Genomic DNA, 20,653 nt, shown 5'->3' on the forward strand with positions numbered 1-20,653 from the left:
CGTCTTGGAAATCGTCAACATGTCTTTTAAATCTTCGAATGGTTAATATGTAGCCTATACCGCAAATTTCTCCAATGTTATTGGCAATCTTGTCTCGGATACTGCTTTAAGTTGTCCTGGGAACCAACGACCTGTGCAGACGAGGACGTTGGCAGCGCCGCGGGGGTGCTCGAACATAAGGCACACGTACGTTATTGTAAAGAATGGCTTACTAAAATGCGAGGGGTAGCCTATCCTAGGCCACAAAGGTCTATCTGTTTTGTAGATGTAAGTCCTTTACCACTATCGCTGTTTTGTTTCAACATATGGGCCTGATTTTGTGATGAATTAATAACGGAGCATGGGTCATAAGGTTTGTATATTGGCACTAAATTCATCTTCTGGGACATGGTTGCAATTAGATGAAATATCGCTTTATTTAAATTAGTGCTACGTATTTCACAAAGATTGCATCACGATTATGACCATTCTCCGGAGACAGTTAATGCACACGTAGAGTATCGACGCATCCTGTACTGATGCCTAAATCATGAGGGTTCACATCCAAATCTCATTAAAGCTTGGTTAACATGTCGGCCCTAGCATTTGAAGTCAACGTTGAAGTTACAATATGCCTTTCCAAGTTATGTTCCGAACTATATTCCACCTGTCTTGTAGCCTAACAGGTGAGGCTTGTAGCATGCCAAAACAGTTTTTATCTTTGTGTCGGTCTACACATTAAGCCCATCCCTCATCCCATCCCCGTCCTGGCGGACTCCCTCAGTGCCATGTCCCACATGACAAATCTCTAGGCACCAGACATGACCCAGCACCATACTTTTATAGGCTGGAACTCGCTTAAGGCAGATTAGTTTTGAAATCTTTCGTAATGATGTTGATAGCGCTTTTACTTGGATCAGATAGCCACAGCACTTAAAGAGATAACATGAATATTGCCATGTCCCACATAGGAGACAGGAGCAAAGTTCTGCTTCAAGGAGATAGAGGTGGAGTGTGTGTCGCACTGTGAACCCAAAGGGCTCCTGAATTTCTAATGGAGGACTGCTACTGACATTCAAAAGCTATTGGTGAGTAGGCTTCAGTCCAAAAAAACAAGCCTTGAACATGCCTGGGATTGTCGACATTTAAAGGTGAACCTTTTTATCTAGATTTAATTTGGTGGCTTCAGTGGAAACTAGTACTAATTACTGAAGTAAACAACGTACAAGGTAAATATGGTTGAGAAACAAGGACACATATAAAACCATGATATTGTTGCAAGTCACAGATGTGAGTTGTACGTGTGATAATTGAGGGTATGTATCCTCATCATAGTGTTTTCACACTTTGTCAGTCAGTGAAGGCGTTGCTACTTTTTCTCAGGTCTCTAAGGCGTTAAAGGGGAAACGTTGGCAAAACCTTTCATGTTGGTTGCCTTCATTATGTCTTAGTTCATCTCAGTGGTGTGTGAGGAGATACATGGAAATGGGTTTGGTTGTTCTTGACATATCCAGTGGATAAATATCGTTTTAGGACACAGAAGTATTGTTTTAGATGTATGGTATAACACAGGGACAGACGTCACTGACTCATGCTGATAAGAGTTAGCTCAACCTGTGAAATCAAATGGAGAGAGTGTAAGCAGAGATAGCTTTGATGTTTTGTGGTTGGAAGTCTATCAAATGCTTAATTTCCTGTGGAGGAAAAAAATCTTGTTTGAGGCTTGAGAAAACAGTAGCAGTTACACTACAAGTAATTGTCCTTATTCAAGGAGGCTTTTTGGGATTTCTCTCTCAAAATGTGTTTCTTGCATGTTGGTTGAATTAGGACTTTGACATGGATTTCCTATTTCTCTGGTTTCCATGTGGGAAACTGTGTGCTCCTGTGATTGGGTTGTGGAATCTTTCATTTTGATTGATCTTGTACTTGTATTGTTTGATTCACAGCTTCTTAACCTAGTTTTCTTAATTTAGTTTTGGTGAAGAACAAGGTTTAAATAACAATTTCCAGTATACTGAGTTAATGGTTGTAGCGTGTCTGACTCCTCCATGCCCTCTGCTCTGTGTCCCCACAGCACTCTATATTTGCCCTCACCTTCTGGGGCCTGGAGGAGTATGTGTACAACCAGAGCCCTGTGGATCTGTGAAGCCATGATCCTCTCACCGACTCGTCCTATGTCCATGGGGACGAAAGTGGTCTTCCTCCTCGCCATGGCGGTACTGATGGTCACAGTCCCTGTCCAGGGTGTGAACCAGGAGATGTGTTTCTCCAGGCAACACCAGAACACCATCGTCAACGTGCGGGTGGCGTTAACCAAACCTGGCACCGCCATGGACTCCAGATACGTTTTGTCTGAGCGTGACTGTGTCCTTTCCTGCTGTTCACAAGAAGTAAAGCCAGGTAGATGAAACCCAACAACAAGGCTTGTTATTTATAGAACACATTAAGGACTGTCAGTGTGAACACACACACATCATCATGTTCTTTTTCTATCCTAGCCTAATTTGCAAAACATACCCTTTGAGGATTTGTAGGAGTTTTTGTTTCATTGGCACATTCAAATCGATAAATTAACGTGAATTTGTGCAATTTTTTTTAACCCTTCAAGGTATCAGCTGCACTATGGCAGTGTACAATCCTAATAAGCCAAAAGAGCCACCCAACAACCAGAATTGTTATCTTTTCCACTGTGAAACACCGCAAGATTGCCCTCTTATGTCCGCACAGGCTGGCATCAATACGTTTGACATTTCAAAAGGTAAAAAGTTCAATATTGTTAGACTTATGATTGAGTGTCAGTGTTTTGATATTCAGTGCACATTAACCTAATGATCTTTGCCATGTTACATAGGTCTGATTCGTGCCACCACAGTGAGACCCATTACCACAGCTCAAACAACTACAACAACCACAGAGCCAGCCCCAACTACCCCCCAACCCACCTTTACTACAACTACCACACAAGGTACTACGACAACACAGCCAACCACAACAACAACAGCAGCAACACACTCACTGGTTACAACACAGCCAACATCTACAACTACTACCCTAAAAACCACTACAACCACAACAACCACACCAACAATCGCACCAACAACAACCCCACCACCAACCACTACAACCACAACCCAAGCCACAACTACCACACAACCAACAACCACCACAATGCAACCGACAACCACTCAGCAACCGATCACGACCACTACCACTGCACCGACTATCATTATAATACAGATACCTGTTACAATAGAACCAACTACTACTATAATTGAGGATACAACTATTGCTAGTACCACGACAACAACAACCACTACCACAACTACAAGTCCTCCAATAACCAAAAAGCCTAATAAACCCACAAAAAAACAAAATAAAACACCTAAAAAACCCAAACCCCATCCTGTGGTTGCCACAACTTCTCCACCTATCCTAACCACCACAGCTCCCACCCCTGCCAAAACAACCACGGACCAGCAAACTACCCCAAAACCAGAACCACCAATGGAGCCAACAACCTCTACTACAATGTCGACCACTACTATTTCCACCACCACAGCTACCACCACAACTGTCAGCACCACAACTACCACCTTCACTACTACCACTTTCACTACTACCACCTCCACTCCAACTATGGCACCCACTGAGCCACTGACCACAAGGACAACCACAGCTCCAGGCCTGGCCTTTGTACCCAAAGGGGCTATGGAGTCCGGCCTTGGCCTCCAAAACCCCATCCCTCCTGAGGGTGGGAGTGTTGTCCAGGGGAAGGGTGTGGCCTCACAAGGGTCTCTGAAGACCAGCCTGGTAGCTGTTGTGGTGGTGGGGCTTGCTATCCTCACCCTGGCCTTAGCGGTGATGGGCCGCAAAGCCATGGAGTCCTTTGACAGGCGCCACTACACCAGATTGGAACTTAACGACCTGCACTATGAGGTGTGAACACACCTGCGCACGTGGACACACCAGCTTTTGTCTTGCTTCACAATGTCCTGCCCTGAAAAGACACAGCTCATGCAAAAAAAAAAACATACTTTTTCAAGAAGTCACTATATCAGTTTACTAGTATTTACTAGTACAACATCACACAACCTAGATTGAAATGGCCCCTCTTTTAAAGTTAAACGGCAAGATTTGAGATAGATACGGAATAACGATAAAAACAGCAATACGTCCATTCCATAAACTCAGGAAGCCTCTGATTTAAGGGCCCAGGGGCATAGAGTGACAATGTGCCCACTGCATGTCATGGAAAACCCTTAGCAAGAAAATGTAAGAGGAAAAAGGCCTTGTGGATGTAAGAGGTAAACCTCTGCATGTCTTTTGTTTAGTTCCACATGTTTGGTACCATAGCCAAATGAGATTGTGGACTCTTTCTTTACCAACTCAATTGTAATGTCTGACGTAATTCACTTTTTCACTGTGTAGTTTTATTGTTACATACAAATTCTCCTGGTTTTGGAAATGCAGTGATGGATGCAATTCTTTGAAAATTGATGCAAAGTTGTATCCTACGTTTTTGATATAATACACTTCTTTTTAAATAGTAAGATTCTTTTCATAGGTAGATTACACTGGCCGCACACTATTTTCATAAGTAACTTTGTACTAAATCAGTATGCGAGTGAGTGTGCAGATTGAATGCACTAATCAATACGTGTGAGAAACATGCCTACTGGTAGGTTAGATATCCTTATGTACCACAAGATGGCAGAAGCTACCTTTGAAATCACTACTGATTTTGTATTGGCATGCTGCGCAGCCACTTTAAAAGTCTCACCACGCCAAATTATGATACAGTTGCACAAATATCAAGTTGTTTATGATTAGTATTGCTTTAATTTGTAAAATGTGAAAATAATGGATGGTAAAAGTTTGGTCTTGTTTTGTGAAGTCTTGCTTTCAAATAACATTTTGATTAGGTGTTTGAAATATTAGTTAGTAAGAAATAAAATGTGTTTTTTGAATAAGAATTGTGTGGTTTTTATTTTTACTTTTACTTGGAACTGTAGAGGATCTAGACTGTCAAATTATGCATTTCTTCTATTTTTCACTATCTAAACAAATTATATTTTGTTATATAAGGTTGTCGTCATTTTTTTTTCAAAACTATTCGTTTTCTCTCATTCTTAAGATTTTTTTTGTAATGTATTCGATTTGTGTTTTCTCATTAAATAAGATGCTAGGCAATACTTTTATATTCATATTTTAAATATGGGTTTTAGGTGTGTGTGTGTGGGGGGGGGGGGGGGCTGTTTATCATTTATAAGAGTTCTTTCAAAAGCTTAACTGGGAAACTGTTATAAACTCGGTTCTGAGTTCGGTTCAGTCTACTTTGAGGATGTTCCACGTACAGCCACTTGCACAGTTGATCAACTATTTCCAGTCTGTAGCTGATGCAGGGTCAGCACAGCCGATGCAGCACAAGTAGGCTCCTCCGTGAGAAACTAGTCCCATTGGAATGTGTATCTTCCCATTGAAACAATTGTTGTACAACGCTAGATTTTCCTCGTCTTGCAAAACGAAGATGTGTCTAGCCATATATGTAACTTTATGCATTACCACTCAAGTGCTTTTCGTTAGTCCACTTTTCTCGCCTGGAAAGGACGTATGTAATCAACTATAACAATAGCCAGCATTCGAGTATTCAGAGAAAGAAGGGAATAAGGTAACGGGGGGAGGGTTGGCATTTTTTCCTTCCAGCGGAAGGAGACGTAGTGTTTATAATGAACTGTTCACGAAAGATTCGGATCATTTTAGTGAACCGAATATATGAGTATTTCCACTTCTAAATCGTAATTTCACAAAATAAATTAGGAAAAAAAATGTATACATTACACTTAATTCAATTAAATTGTTTACATTTGACACTGTTTAGGCAGCGACATTTTAAGATAAGGGATAAAAAAAGTAATCTCTTATTTTTAGGAGTTGAAACTTGAGAATGAACACAAAGTCAATTGAACATTATTAATGAATTATTCTATTAATGAATTTAAACCGTGAAGTTGAATTGAATGCTATTAAAGGGTCCGTTTTACCCCAAGTAATACTGGCATCGTAAGGAATACAATTATTCAGTGAGCTAATGATTCGAATCTTCTGAAAGATCTGAAGCCAAAGATCGGCTCTGGGATAATGATTCGGAATGCCCATCACCAGCGCTCAAGCAGGAGAATGAGAGATTTGGAATCGCAGCGCCACCTCCGAGTCTGAACCAATGTACCCTGCTAGAATGGAGCTGAGAATAATTTGAGATACTGTGTAACCAGCCCAAACTCGAACATTGTTACAATCTCAAGAATTGCGCGCAGGGAATAGAACACAGCAATGCGAATCTTGCGTTGACGAGAAGAGACTGGGGCGAGAAAAAGGGAGAAAGATGGGCGCCGTGCTACGGAGTCTGTTGTTGTGTAGTTTTTGTTTGCTAATACGAGGTGAGTTGTGATCTTTTGTGTTCATAATTGGTTGGAAAGTTGTGATTTGTACGCAAATATAAGACTGTTTCAATGCAAACAACAATTATAGGCATTGTGTGCACATTTGTGGGGCCCAGAGAAAGGTTTGATTGCTCATCATGAGTAGCCAGCAAGCTGCTGTAGCAATGCGTGTGTGTGTCTCCAGTTAGGAGAGATTGCTTTCTCCCAGCTAACATTAGCTAGCCAGCTAACAAACTATACAACAATCATTCTACCATTTAGCCATGTTGATCACCTATGAATAGTTTGCACATAAATGTTGGGTCGTTGTTTGTGTTGTAAATCACGCCCACAGCATATCCTCAAGGAATTCTCGGATGTTTGATGTTGCTAGCTTGTTGGCAGGTTATGGCTAACTATATGTTTATCTAAGATAGGTGCATGGATAAGCTAGCAGCACAGCTAACATTTTAGCTGTACTCATGTGCCACTAACTGCATAGTACAACACAGTAATACATCCTGTCTATCCTTGTTTGTTATTGTTAGTCAAATGCAATTATTTGGTTTTCAGTCACTGGCATAGCTTAATTAGTTGGTCATCGTGTTATCGCGTAAGTTAAGCAATGCATATGCAACAGGCTAATGAAGGACATAAACGTTGGCAACATGCTTTCCTTTCCCGAGTGGAACATGTTCATGGATACTGTAGGGCTTCGTGTTTTTTAGTTTCACATAAGCAGAATGTAATTATTTAATGTATGTTAATATATGACTACATTATGCTTCAGCATCATACTGGTAAATATCAAATTTTCACTGTTAGTCTAAAGAGCTTTCTTGTAGACTGCCAAGTATAAAGAAAGCTGTAAGCTAAACATCAACATTTGCTCAGCCCCTGGTGTCAGACACAGAGGGCCCACAAAGAGCCTTGAAAGCAATAACACATGGTGTTCCCATTCAGACAATATCTCATCATTCCACTAAAGATAGGCAAACCCGTGCTTAGACAAAATGTTAAGTAGGTGACTTTTGTATTGGTGTTAGGGGCACAGTTGGGTCTTGCAAGCAAGTTTGCTACAATATTGTTTTAGACCCCCCTTTTCTACAAAAATGTTTTGTAGGATTGACCATTGTCAATTCTAATGAATGGAAACAGGATTTTAGGCTATCTTCATCTGGTAGTCATATTTGGATGGGTTAAGGAGGAGCAAAAGGCATCACTAATTTATTAGAAAACGTAAAGTGTTTTGGATCAGTCATCTAAGAAAATCTAGAAATATTTTCTTAGAACCCTCGAGTTCAAGGAGCAAGAAAACTCTTGAACCTGTGTCATTTGTTAACACAAAACCCTTACAAAATTTCCAGTAGCTGTTATCGCAATGTAATGCATTCTTATAACAAGAATCAGGTGGTACACCTCACAGACTTGGAAAATAAAGGCTTTTAGTTAGCCCTCTTTGCAAAGTCCTATTGAAGCCGCCTTTCAATCTCATGTATTGAATAGCGTACGCTTTTGACTGTTAAAGGCCTTCCTTATTTAGCTGTCATAAAAACAAGGTACAGGTAGGCAGCTTAACAAAAGTGACTGCTCCCAGGGTGCAAAACGGAGACGTGTCTCCCAAGTGTCCCAAACTGCATTTCCCCTTGTATTTACTTTTGGCAGAGTGGAGCAGTCTTGGATGGAACTACCCGGTGTTCTGAGAATTTTATTTGGAGAAGGAAATTCCCCCATGGTTAAAAAAAACAGCTACACCATAGGAGGCAAGGGGCTTGAGGTTGACCTTGATAGTGATCCGTTGGCATGCGGTGGTAGATGTGTCAAATTGGGGTTAGGCAGTGTGCCAAGAACCAGGAGAGGTGGTGTGAGGCCCAGCCTGTAGCCTCGCTACTATTGCATTTCACCATTTAGCATATCGTATAGCTCCAAGTCAGTGTAGTATTTTGCACGATAAGGCAATGGGGATGAAAGCGATGATCATATCTAATTAGAGTCTTAAAACGTTTGTGTGTAGGCCTACTGCTCACAGAACTAAAGCCTGCTTTAACTCTCACAAGGCTTCTGGAATGGGTTCCACAGGGTTGTTTCAAGTCCTAATCCATGATAAAGTTGGTGAAGTCTGCAGCAGGCTTTCAGATCACATAGACTTGCAACAACATGTGAAGGGGATTTTTCTTTTTTTTTTGCACGCATGTCCTTGAACGTACTCGAGGGTTAAAGAAACAGGTATGCAAGAAAACAGGGAACTTTGGGTTTTTGTGACATGCCAGTATGAGTCATGTTAGTAATACATCTGAGAACCCAGAGGTTGTTTCACGACTACAGGGATACGAAATGCCATCACTTTGTAAAAAAAAAAAAAAAAAAAAAATACCAATGTGACTAAGGAAAACACGCCTCGGATTTCAATTTCAGTTCATGTGTCAGACAAGTGGGTTTGTTGGTTTCGGTCATAGCAATCCTGTTCTACGAAGGGCTCTCGCATCCCTGCTTGTACAGTAGTACCTAATCCATGATGTGTTTTTGTCTTAATCCACCAGGAGTGCCCCTCCTGCTGTATGCAAACCGGCGGGACCTGCGGCTGGTGGATGCGGCGCACGGGAAGGCCAATGCCACAGTGGTGGTTGGAGGGCTGGAGGATGCTGCAGCCGTGGACTACGTTTACGCTCACGGGCTCATCTACTGGAGCGACGTGAGCGAGGAAGCCATCAAGCGCACCGTTTTCAACCAATTGGGGGCCAGCGGGGTCCAAACCATCGTTGTGTCAGGTCTAGCTTCTCCGGACGGACTGGCTTGCGACTGGCTGGGCAGCAAACTTTACTGGACCGACTCGGAAACCAATCGGATCGAGGTCGCCGAACTCGATGGATCGTTGAGAAAAGTTCTGTTCTGGCAAGAGCTGGATCAGCCAAGGGCTATCGCCTTGGATCCAGGAAGAGGGTAAGCACCTGGCTTTGTTTGGTCACTGAAAGGTGGAGGGGGGGGGGGGGTTGTGAGGCAGAAAGAGTGTGTGTGTGGAGGGAGGAAGGGGGGAGTAACCGCTTTTGTGAGGTCCACCTTTGTTTGCGGCACTGGCCTGGATTGGGTTGCAAGGTTCCCTAAGCCCAGAGCCTTCTCCAACAAGCGGGCGTCCACCGGAATCTCCGGCAAAATGAACAAGAGAGGCAGTGTTGTTTTTCTCCACTCCTGAGGAAGGGGAGCGGCGAGGGTGCTTAGTGCCGGCAGCTGTGGAATGTCTTATATCAGCTCAAGATAGAGGGGCATCTGCCCCAGCCAGGGAGAGGGGGAAGGAGAGGGAGAGAGCAATGGTAAACAAACCCAGGTTATGGGCGCTGCTCTCAGGACCCAGCAGCAGCATGCCTTACCAATTACCTCACAGGTTCAGCTCGGAGTTGTCTTTTGGCGTTTTCTGGAAGAGTAGTTACCGTTTTGGAATATGGGGTCCTGTCATGCTTGCATAGATCTAGGTTTTCTCCGCAAATCCCATATAAGGCCAACAAGAGACAGACAATCTAGGCCCCTAAACATGGTATGGTTGAATTACAAGCTGCGGGCCACCAGGATGGCCCACATGTAGAGTAAAAAAAAAAAAAAAATGAATGAAAACAGGAGGAAGGATTACATCCCATTGAATAGACCTTTTGCCTCTTTCTTCGAGTCAGAAATATTCCAACCTTTTGTTGGTGTAGATTGAAATCTGGGAACTCACTGTAGCACAACAAAAGCCATTCACTGCAAATGCACTGGCTTGGTTTCCTCCCCCCCCCCTCCCTCAGTGAGTGTGAAGTTGTGATAGAGGAGTGTTTCCTGATCCGGTGGCGTGGTCGAGGAAACCTCCTGGTTCTATCTCCGAACCTTGGGAACAATCTGGCCGCGAGGTCTGTTTAGCAAAGGGTGTGTGCAAGTCCTGGGCTGCATCGTTCCTAATCGGAATACTTTCATTACCAAGCTACTCATGACCTCCCTGTCGAAGAGAAACAAACAGCCATTATTTGTCTTTGTTTTGGGGGGGGGGGTGCTACAATGCACTTAGCCTTCTTGATTCTCCAAAAGAATATTCATAATGTAGGTTCTTTTGATATCAGGGCACTGGGCTGCCAACCTTTTGTCCAAACAATATTCAAGGGATTGGTATGTGCTCCCTTTGATGTCGGGGCTCAGCACTGGGTGCTGGGTCACAGGGAGTCCAACCTCTCGGTGAGCCAGGCGAAGGGCCGAGGGGCGATCTCTGACCGCGCAGCTATCCCACATGAAACCCGATCTCCCGGAGCACGGGGTGCGCGCCATGGCCCGTGTTCGGTGGGGGTCTGCCGCGAGACGGACGAGGGATGTCTGAATATCGGGGAGGGCAATAGATCTGCATCATTGAGTTTTAGAGCTGCGCCTTTCAAAATATGTTGACGTGGCGTCATCGTAGCCCGGGAGTTCAGAAACACGTGGACGGGTCGCTGGATGTTTCCAGACGGATATTTGGACGTTAGTATGTGGCGGCGACCTATCATGAATGTGAACTATTTGGATAACCCCCCCCCCTTCCCCCCCTCCCCTCCCGGTTGGCTCCCCAAGATAATTTAGCCGTTTCAGATTCAGGCTTAAATATTCCTATGTGGAGCCATGTTTAATAGCCCAGGGTTATCAGTGATCAGCAGGGCTTGGTGAGTCCCCACGGAGCCTTGAGGTATGGGGAGCGTGGTAGGGCTCTGGTTACACCCAGCAGACTGAGGACGAGGAGACCAGGCCGTCCAGGTGACCAAGTGGGTAACCTGACCGTGGAGGTTCAGACAAAGGCTAAGGCCAGTAACCAGATACGGGGCCACAGTGGGTCGTTGTAGTCCCCCCCCCCACCCCCCTCTATACCCCCTCTGTTCCCAGCCCCCCACCCCTTTATCCCCTTGATAACCTGACCAGTGGCTGCCTGGCCAAACCAGGCGGTAGATAGCCCCTCAGGCCAGACAGTGGCAGCCATTGTTCCTGTTTGGACAGTTATGGCTGTTCCCGCTTTGTTGTCACCGGCCCGTACAGATGGAATATGGAAGTCACCGGGTTGAAAAGCAGAGAGGACGTTCTGTTTTAGCTATCAGTGTCAGTACCTGTCTTCCACAGTGGTATTTGAAAGGTCAGTCATTTGGACGAGAGAACCAGCAGCAGTTAATCTGACTTTTTCTTGGGATTTTGTTTGATCTTTTCCTGGAAGTGGACATGAAGTTGTAAAAAAAAATATATATATATATTAATTGCTTCTTGCCTCATTTTGGGCATGTGGTATTTTTGGCATCGTAAAACATAAAAGTAAGATTCAGGCAAACGGCCCGGTTTGACCATATTAGACTGTTATCTCAAACAGGTGTTTCCAGTTAAATCATTGGCATATTTCAGGGAGCCGCCAATGTGTCGCATCTCTACATCTCTACCAATTCCCGCACAGTAGGTCATAGGCGCCAAGGCCTATCTCCCTCCATCAATCTCCTGTGCTATTTATAAACCCTACTATGGTAAGTGGAGGTCCCGCCCTTCTCGCAAGGTGACCACCAATAAAAGCCATGAGTAAGTCATCAAGCAACTGCTCGATCCTGTCGCGCTCACACCCTCCTCGTGACTTGTCACCATGTTATCAGTGAGGGTGACACACCTCTCTCTCCCTGGTGGCCTCTTCACAGGCATTGTATGCGTGCTGTCACAATGAGAGCGAACTTTAGATTCCACCCATAAGTTTAAATAAGTTAATGGTGACGCCTGTACGGTGCACCTCACCGCCCACGATTGCCTGAAAGCGCTCGGTAAACCCCTTCGGGTTTAAGTCGTCCTTCAGCAATGCCTCGACCCCTTCTGTCTTGTTGCTAGCGTAGTCCGCCTGGCAAGGGCTTATTCCAAGGCTTCTCTTTCTCCAGGTAACACCTCCAGCTCAGTCCTCCCCTCCCCCATCGCAGGGAATTTAGCCACAAGCAAATGGCTGCAGGCTATCAGGGCTAAATGCTAATGGTATCGCTGGGGGGGGGGGGGGGGCAGGGAGAGAGAGATAATCTGAGGGACTGTGTGAAGTTGACGGTGATCCATACAACCATGTGCGTTAGTTAATGCCCAGTTTGACCAAAGAGTATCCCGGCCACTGTGATTCACAAAGCTCATCAGTTGGATCGATAATACTGCTATGAATAATAATAATGAGCTCTATACGGTAAAACTGTTGGCTGGTAAGCTGCTTGGGAGCCCCTGGGAGCTGCTTCCTGGTCACGTTGTTCAGTACTGCTGTGTTTCCTGTATCTATATCCCATGACCACCTGCTGTGGCACCCCCTTCTCCTGAGTGGAGTAGAAAGACTGCTCATGGCATTGATGTTTGTGGTCACGTGACCACACATTCTCCTTCTTCGCTCTGTGCCTCACTCTCTCTTTTTCCACACTCACACAAGCACATTCACCCACTCACTCGCTCATGGCACACACACACACCCATGCTCGTTCACCTCCTCCCACTTTCTTCCGTCACCATTTTCAGTGATGTGCCCAATTTTTCCATACAGGCGACCAGGCACCAAAGAGGGGCATGAATTAGCATGTAAATCCACAAGGACAGGGATAAAAGAGCCCCCGTAATGTATTCATTAGTTTTATTTAAATTGAAGGGATGCTGTCCTTCTCTCCCTTAACAGCCCCCTCCCCCGCTCCTCTCACCCCACCCCACTCATCCCCATTCGTATCTGTTTGTGTGAATCTGCTCACGGTTTAACTAGTTCTCATTCCCAGCACTTGTAAGATGTCGCTGCCCGCTAAACACGTTCTTTGTAAGGTTTTGAGTCTGTGGAGACTAAAGTGGAGAGTGTCTGCTTGTTGAGGGTGATACCGTAATCAAGAATTGTGTACATTTGAAAAAGAATCACAATATATTCATTGGAAACTCCAAAGAAGTGGGGGATGGGATCCTTTTCGAAGTTAACCTGTCTTTAAAATCCAAATTGTGAGTATGTGTCAGTGAATAGCTGGGTTGTCATTTATAAAGGTTGCGTACGCACAAAACGGGGCTAAAAATGTGCGTACGCCACTTCCCACCCTAAGGTTGAGATTTATAAAAAACTATATTATATATATATTATATTTATATATTTTGTTTTCCTCGCAAACATTTTTTTCTCTCCGTTTCATAATTATTATGAAGATTACATCCAGCAGTGTTATTTGCGCTTGTACTGAGTGATAATTGTACCATTAACACCTTGTACAATCCAACTCAAATTTTAAATCAACATTCAGCGCTGTTTCACTATCAGATTGTCGAGTGCAGGAGGGGGAGATGCCCCTACTGCACAGAATACAGGATAACATCACATATCCTACCATTACATAACTGCAAAACACAATGTAGCCTATAACTAAATATATTTCTTTAATTCTGTGCATATATCATAATATGTCAAAAACTGGAAATACTATTTATTGGTGCTTCTGTGTTTACCAAATAGGCCTAATGTATTTCAATGTCAGTGTCTGAGAAGTTGTGCCTTTTCGTACTTTTCCCTCCTGACACCATGATTGAATGTAACGTAACGGAGAACAAATCTCATGCCAGGGCCATTAATATACTGGATTAGCATTCATGAGGTACTTTGCATTGACAATTTACGGTTAAAAATGGGCGTGTTCAAGGCGGGGTAAAATGCAGATTCAGGTACGCACACTTGTGGGTCATCTGTGATTTAACATTGCTTGCAGGTGTGCGTACGCACGGTTTTATAAATCAGATTCGGGGGGGCGTACGCCACTTTAGGCTTTTGGGCGTACGTACACTTTTAGTTCAAATCCTACGACGCACAGTTTTATAAATGAGACCCCTGGTCACTAATCTAACTTCTGATGCAGGCTGTTGTTGTTGGACATGAGAGAGGAGGGGGTATTAGAGTTGTCTTCACCTGGGTGAGCCACCTCCAGCCAGCCTGCCCTCGGTCCGCCCGCAGGCCTGTCTCCACCAAGCCTGCTCCCTCCTGGGCCAGGGGCCTTCTCTTGGCCCCCACCAGGACCCGCGTGCAGCCGCATGCAGACGGAGTGCTGCCAGCCGGGACTTCCAGCAGAGTGCCGGCGGACGAGGAAAGCGGGCCGAGCGACGCTGTAATGACTCCATTGTACAAATAGCTTAGCCCGCTTCCGATTGAATCAGCCGTCCCTGTGGAACGACTCCCCGCTGTGACAGCCTGCTTGGAGCACAGCCGTGCTTGCCTGTGTGGGTGGGGGGGAGTGGGACTTCCAAACACGTCCTCCATCAGATTAGCTTGATGGCCATTAAAAGTGAACACGCTTTTCTTATCGTTCTCCTGCGTCAAATGCAACACGCATCACCGTTTTTGTGTGCGTGTGTTTTGTTTCAAGGCGAGAGGCCGTTTATTGGTTGCGTGCACTTCACAAAAGCCCATTGTTGCGCCGACAGATGTTTTCAGTAAAACTTTTCATTTTTTATTTGGTCTTGCAGCTATTGCAAGATATTGGGGCCGGAGTATGCCCAACGTAATGATTTACATGTTGTGTGTGTGTGTGTGTGTGTGTGTGAGGGAGGGAGGCGGGGGGGGGTCTGACTTTAGCCTTTGCCTCTGCTGTCGGAATAAAGGGGGCTGGGGGTAAACGTCAAGCGACTCCAACGCCAGTCTCAAGCTGCCAATCTCAAGCTGCCAATCTCTCTTAACTTTTTACGAGCCACCGAGGGATGTCAATTACAAAGGGCATCGATTCACCTGTGTTTACAAAACGCTCGCCCATTACAGCCTCAGTGAGGGACCCGGACCCCCCCCCCCCCATGGTGAATGGGGGACAGCCCCGCAGGCCGAGGCCCCGGTCCGTCCCTGGAACACCACCTCCTGCCTCTCGGTTAGGTGGAAATGAGGCCTTGTGCCACGATGATTTTAACAGTAGGGGGGAGTTGCTTTACAACGCAACCATCATTTTCTTAAAAAGCCCCTTGCTATAAAATGCCGGCCCCTTCCCTCCTTCAGCTTCTTTCTTCTTTGTCCAAGGCTTGCCAAAGGGAGCTATTGGAAGCTTTGTAGTTCATCTTATAAGGTATTGGCAGCTATTTGCACTGGTTAATAGCCAAGCCGTGTTGGCATGCGTCGTATGTGTATAAGTGTGTACGTACGTACTTGGCTGTTCAGCCCTTTGGTGTGTGTGTGTGCTTTTTTTCCCTTTTCACCTGGCTCTCAACGCTGAGCCTATACAGTTGTGTGCACTTGTGTGTGTACGTGTGTGCGTGCACGGAGGCCCGGCTCTGCACCGTCCTTGTGAAGAGAGAGAGAGAGAGAGAGAGAGAGAGAGAGAGAGAGAGAGAGAGAGAGGGGGGATGCGGGTACAAGCAGGATTCCTGCAGGCGCTGGGGGCTGTCGGCCGGGCTGTGTTAATGGGGCTCGGTGGGTGTCTGGCTCACACGTGTGCCGACTGTTTGATCCCCTCTCTGGAAGGGCTGTGACTACAGGCTGGCCTCGCTGCATGGGACTGGGTTTACTTACTCATATTCCTATGGGCTCACACACACACACACACTATATCCCACACACACACTATATCCCCAGATACGGTCATAGAACATACTCTTTTTGTGTCTGCAATGTATTCAGAACCCATACGCAGCGCTCGATGCTGCTGTTTTCCCCCCCTCAGCAGAACCATGTGAAGCGTCTACTGAAAACAGTGTTATTCTTCAGGACCAAGCCCCTGTGCTCTACCATTCACTGCACGGCTGTGTTGCGAACTCGCTTCCCACACATTTCAGTGGCCCGGGACATTGAGACGCAGCTTAAACGTTCGTGATACGTGTGTGTTTGTTTCAAGTGAAGTCGTTAGAATGACCCCGGAGCACGGGGGCCCAGCCAAGTCTGGGTTTTGTACCAAATGCATTGGGCCAGCATGGGGGGGGGGGTTAAAGACGGAGAGCTGTTAAGGGAAACTGGTTTCCCCAAATCCAGCGAGGAACGCAGCTTTTGGACTGCGTTCAACACGACTGATTAATGCTTCAGGTACCAAATACAATGCAGCTCTTGTGGCGAGCGCGGCTGCAGTTTTTTATGTAGTTTTTTTGGGTGAGAGAGTTCTCCGCTCCAGATTGTTAGCGTTTCTCCCATTGGGGGGGTGGTGTGGGGGTGGGGGGTTCTGTACACTAAACGTCCAAAACTGACCCGATCGCAGAGTTTCTCTTGCGCAAACTTCAATTTCACTCGAGTTTTGTCACACGCAGGGTTGACTCACAGGCTGACGCCATCGTCAGTCAGAGCTTGTGATGGATTTATTGTCACAAGTCGCATTGTACTTCGTCTGGAGCGAAACCCAAGGAGAGGGTGTAGCCTCGGTTGGAGGGGGTGGTGTGTGTTATTTTTGGGATACGGTCCCGTCTTGCCTTCAGCCTGACTGGGTTATGGACTCTTCCTGGGTTGACTTACTCAAATCACTTCGATGTTATGGGCCATTGTGCATCCTTTCTCTCACACTTCTCATTCACAACATTGCCACAGATGAATTTCAGGGTTTTTAAGGGCACTTTTAATTACCGACTTGTATCCTCTCCTGTGTTTAGCTCTGACAAATGGGCCATGTCTGCATGCTTGGAAGTATTTTCCAGAGGCAGCCACCACACACACACACACACACAAATCTGTTGCACAATGCGTCCAAAGCTATGCGCTTAACAAGCAGTACAACTGTTTGGTTTGGACCAGTGGACCACAGTCGCATTGAGAGGGCCTTGTGCCGTAACATCAGACAGAAATCTTAAGAAGCGTGTAATTAGACCCATTAAAGTGCCCATTTTGGATTGGTGACTCCCTCCCCCACCAGTTTAAAGAGCCCCCCTCCCCCGCACCTCCCTCTTATTCCCAGACTTTGGCTTTTGTGTTCCTACAACTCCCCCTTCACTACTACCACCCGTTCGCAAGCCCCATTCTAGGCAGTGACCTGCCCCCAACTTGCACCCCACCCCCAGGTACTTGAGGAGCGATGACAACACCGCCTTCCCCCCCCTCCCACACACACACCAGAAGTTACGCCCGCTCTTCACAAGCCTGCAGCATGTCATGTTCAGCCTCCCCCTAACCCCCAACCCTGGGGCTGGTTCCCTCACTCGCGGTATCATTCTTCCGCCTCACTACTCCTCCACCACTTTGCTCTCTTCTTCTTCTCCTCCTCCTCCCGTCTGTTCTCCTGGAGCCTTACATTTTCTGTCGTGTGTTCTTAGAAACCCTCCAACCCCCACCCAAGCATTCCCAGACTCTTCTTCACTGGGCGCAGAGCTTGCCATGTGTACCCACCGCGAAGAGACTCAACCCACCGCCGTAAAACTTCTCCATTGTTCCCCTTTGTTGTTGTCCACTACTTCAATCTTCCAAAAACATGTGACGGAAGGATATTTGTTTGTTCCCTTGCATGTAAGCTATTTCCCAGGGTGTTTGGTAACAAAGATGAATCCCTTGTTTTAGAATTCCATAAAAATGTTTCTCGGGGTTTAAAAACCGATGAGTCTCGCGAGGGCTTCGTTTCAGTTTTCACACCGTGTTTGAGCGCCGGCTGTCTAAACAAAACGGTATCGCCCCCTGGGGTGTTTGTTTGTGTTTGAAGGGGGGGGGGGAGGGGGGGGGGGCTGGCGGTGTCATAAAATGCTTAGTCAAATCCGGTACCTCTTCCTAAGTCAACACCTCAGGAGAGTAAACTCCCTGGACATTATTGACCATCCCTAAAGGGTCCCTCTGACATGTCAGCTGGTGTTCTGGGACTCCAAGGCCTCCTCCTCCAAAGCACTATTCGTGCGGAATCGCAGTGCCTCACGCCATAGCAATGTCAAAAGTTCCCCATTCTCAAAGTGACGAGAGCTGTGATGAGTCACTTACACCCCCCCACCCCACGCACACACTCACACACACAGTAAGGACACACACCTTCACTCATCTCCTCTAAAGAACTGTCTAGACATGCCCCATTCTGAAGAAGGAACGAGAGGAGAGGGGAAATATACCCTCATTTCATTGTTCTTTTCTTTCGTAGCGAGGTATGTCGCTCGCTTGCGAGTGTAGCCGGACTCCCGTCAAAAACCAAGGACGAGATCTGGAGAACTCCCCTGCTCTGCACAGTGGCTCGTCTAGCCAACACACTCAGGCCTGTGATTAACAGGCCCGCATTCCAAGACATTTTGGCACTAGATGTTATCAACCCACTCCCGGTATCAAATGACAGGTAGCCGACAGCCAAAGGCGAATCCACTGTACGCAGCAGCGCAACTGCTTTTGGAGATCACCACGACTCGTTTACAACAGGGCGGCCCCCTGTAGCGAACCTCCGAACCCGAGGTTGTACCTCACCCCGAGTCGACACTGGTGACCGTACCGTCATTTCACCAGCCGTGTTTTGGGACTGTGAGATGGACAAGGGACCTGTACGGTCGCTTTGATCTGGAAAACCTGCTTTTGAAGCTGATCTGGTTGTGTAATTGTGCGTTTTCTTTTCTTTCATGCCAGAGAATCGAGTTAGCTTTGCGCCTGTGCTGGCTGCGGCCCCGTAAAACACATCTGGAGCTCGGGCACTGGAGATCCACGTAATCCCACATCCACTTGGAGTCCCGATCGTATCCCTGATTGTGTCCTAGAACAGGGTTGACCCAGACATCTCTGAACCCCTCTCCCTCCCTCCAGGGAGTTTGCTCTAACCGCAGCTACCAGGCTAGGAAGCGGGCTTGTTATTGTCGCTCGCCGACGGGAGGAATTCAAGGGGTCGCCATGCGGCCTCGGAGCAGGACGCACCACAGCGTGCGCTCGCCCCCGTGTTTGCTCTTGGACATCCTCATGAACTCTCCTCCACTTCATGACCATTGTCCTCCACAGCGAGTCCGGGGTTTTCCCGGGTCCCAAGGTTGACCAGGGGCCTCCGCGGACACCGAGAAGAGCGGGTTTGGGGGGGGGGGGGGGGGGGGGTTTGTGCTGGTGGTGGGGAAATGGACCATGGGATGAGGAGAGGGGGGAGAGAGAGAGAGGCGGGGGAGGGGGGCAGGGGCTAGAGGTGAGAAGGAGTCGAGGGAGGTTGTCCAGCTGGGAGGGTAATTAGGGAAAACAAAGGCAGCCGTTAGCACAGCGGCTCCCCTGGTCCCTGGAGGAGCTTTTGTGCTGATGCGTAAAAGGCAGGATGTGTTAAAATGACAAGCCCTCCACAAGCTCTCCTCTCTCTCTCTCTCTCTCTCTCTCTCTCTCTCTCTCTCTCTCTCTCTCTGTCTGTCTCTCTGTCTCTCTCTCTCGCTCGCATTCACGCTCAGATGCGTGGATACGCACACACACAAACACTTTGTCTCCATTTGTCGCTCTTACTACTCTCCACGCGTCTCGTCTCTTGCCCTTTTCCCTCTGTGTCGGCTGTATTCATAAACAGATCCATTAGCCATTTCCTCAAATCCTTCCTGGATAGGCTGGCCTAAGGTGTCCGAACTGCCCAAACAAAGGATGCATCTTTTCCACGTGATTAAAGTTGTCTGTTGTGTGTTTGTGCTGACGTGAGATTCGACGGCTGTTAGGTGTGTGTTGTCGTCCATCCCCGTGTGCTCCGGTGGAGGCTCGTCTCACATCCACCTGTGGCCTCCTGGTCGTCTGATGTCCTGCGTCGGTGCTCCCAGTTACCTGGCAACAAGCAGGCATCGGGGAGCGTGTCGGCTCCACCACTCGAGACTTGCCGCTGTCTGGTTTCTAATGCTTCACTCTGCACTCGGCCGCCATCCATAGAAGGGGGCCTCATCCGTTACTCGTCCGTCCACACCAGAACAGGGCGTAGCAGGCCTGAGTGGAGTCTTCAGGGGGGGCCCTCTATTCTTGCAGCCAGACAGGGTTCATCCTCCTACTCCCTTCGAGGCCTGACTCGGCTTCCTCTGGGCCCCGAGCACGCCATCCCGCTTTCCATCCTTCCTCCTCCTCCTACGTCAGAGGCCTCATCCTATGGGACGGCCCCGAGGGGGAGAGAGAGGTCACAGGGTCAAGAGCACATCGACCCTCGGTTGTGACGGGACGTTTTTTTTCAAACAAGCCTCCTCGCAAATTGCATGTAGCCCCCCCCCACCTTTTCCCTTGAAAACAGGCAGGTTTGGCCCCAGTTGTTTCTGTAGCATAGGCATCTTCTAAACATCTAAACGTGGGGGTCAGATGGCTGAGCGATTAGGGAATCAGGCTATTAATCAGAAGATTGCCGGTTCAATTCCTGGCCGTGCCAAATGATGTGTGTTGGGCGAGGCACTTCACCCTACTTCGGGGGGGGGGGGGG

The 20,653-nt window shown here is 47.0% G+C and overlaps 2 protein-coding genes across 3 annotated transcripts in view; both read left to right on the plus strand.

Moving 5' to 3' along the window:
- Nucleotides 1-954: 954 nt before the first annotated feature.
- Nucleotides 955-4,867, plus strand: mansc1 (MANSC domain containing 1). The gene is made up of 4 exons (XM_084701819.1): nt 955-1,067; nt 2,054-2,379; nt 2,588-2,737; nt 2,831-4,867. The coding sequence occupies exons 2-4, from the start codon at nt 2,094-2,096 to the stop codon at nt 3,919-3,921; spliced, it is 1,527 nt and encodes a 508-aa protein (XP_084557945.1). The 5' UTR covers nt 955-1,067; nt 2,054-2,093; the 3' UTR covers nt 3,922-4,867.
- A 1,294-nt stretch (nt 4,868-6,161) lies between these two features.
- lrp6 (low density lipoprotein receptor-related protein 6) overlaps nt 6,162-20,653 on the plus strand; it is a 39,067-nt gene continuing 24,575 nt past the window's right edge. For both annotated transcript variants that reach the window (XM_084701456.1, XM_084701457.1), the window contains exons 1-2: nt 6,162-6,416; nt 8,939-9,338. In XM_084701456.1, coding sequence (XP_084557582.1) covers nt 6,362-6,416; nt 8,939-9,338 — 455 coding nt within the window. In that variant the 5' untranslated portion in view covers nt 6,162-6,361. The remainder of the gene's footprint in view (nt 6,417-8,938; nt 9,339-20,653) is intronic.

The sequence above is a fragment of the Hypomesus nipponensis genome, chromosome 7, assembly GCF_054491055.1.
Source record: "Hypomesus nipponensis isolate SF chromosome 7, ASM5449105v1, whole genome shotgun sequence".
Classification (NCBI taxonomy): domain Eukaryota; kingdom Metazoa; phylum Chordata; class Actinopteri; order Osmeriformes; family Osmeridae; genus Hypomesus; species Hypomesus nipponensis.

What these genes read in the sequence shown, in the direction of transcription:
- mansc1 (XM_084701819.1), top strand. Translation starts at nt 2,094, where the DNA reads ATGTGTACAACCAGAGCCCTGTGGATCTGTGAAGCCATGATCCTCTCA. An exon ending in TTCACAAGAAGTAAAGCCAG is followed by an intron (nt 2,380 to 2,587) that starts GTAGATGAAACC and finishes TAACCCTTCAAG; the next exon opens with GTATCAGCTGCACTATGGCA. An exon ending in TACGTTTGACATTTCAAAAG is followed by an intron (nt 2,738 to 2,830) that starts GTAAAAAGTTCA and finishes CATGTTACATAG; the next exon opens with GTCTGATTCGTGCCACCACA.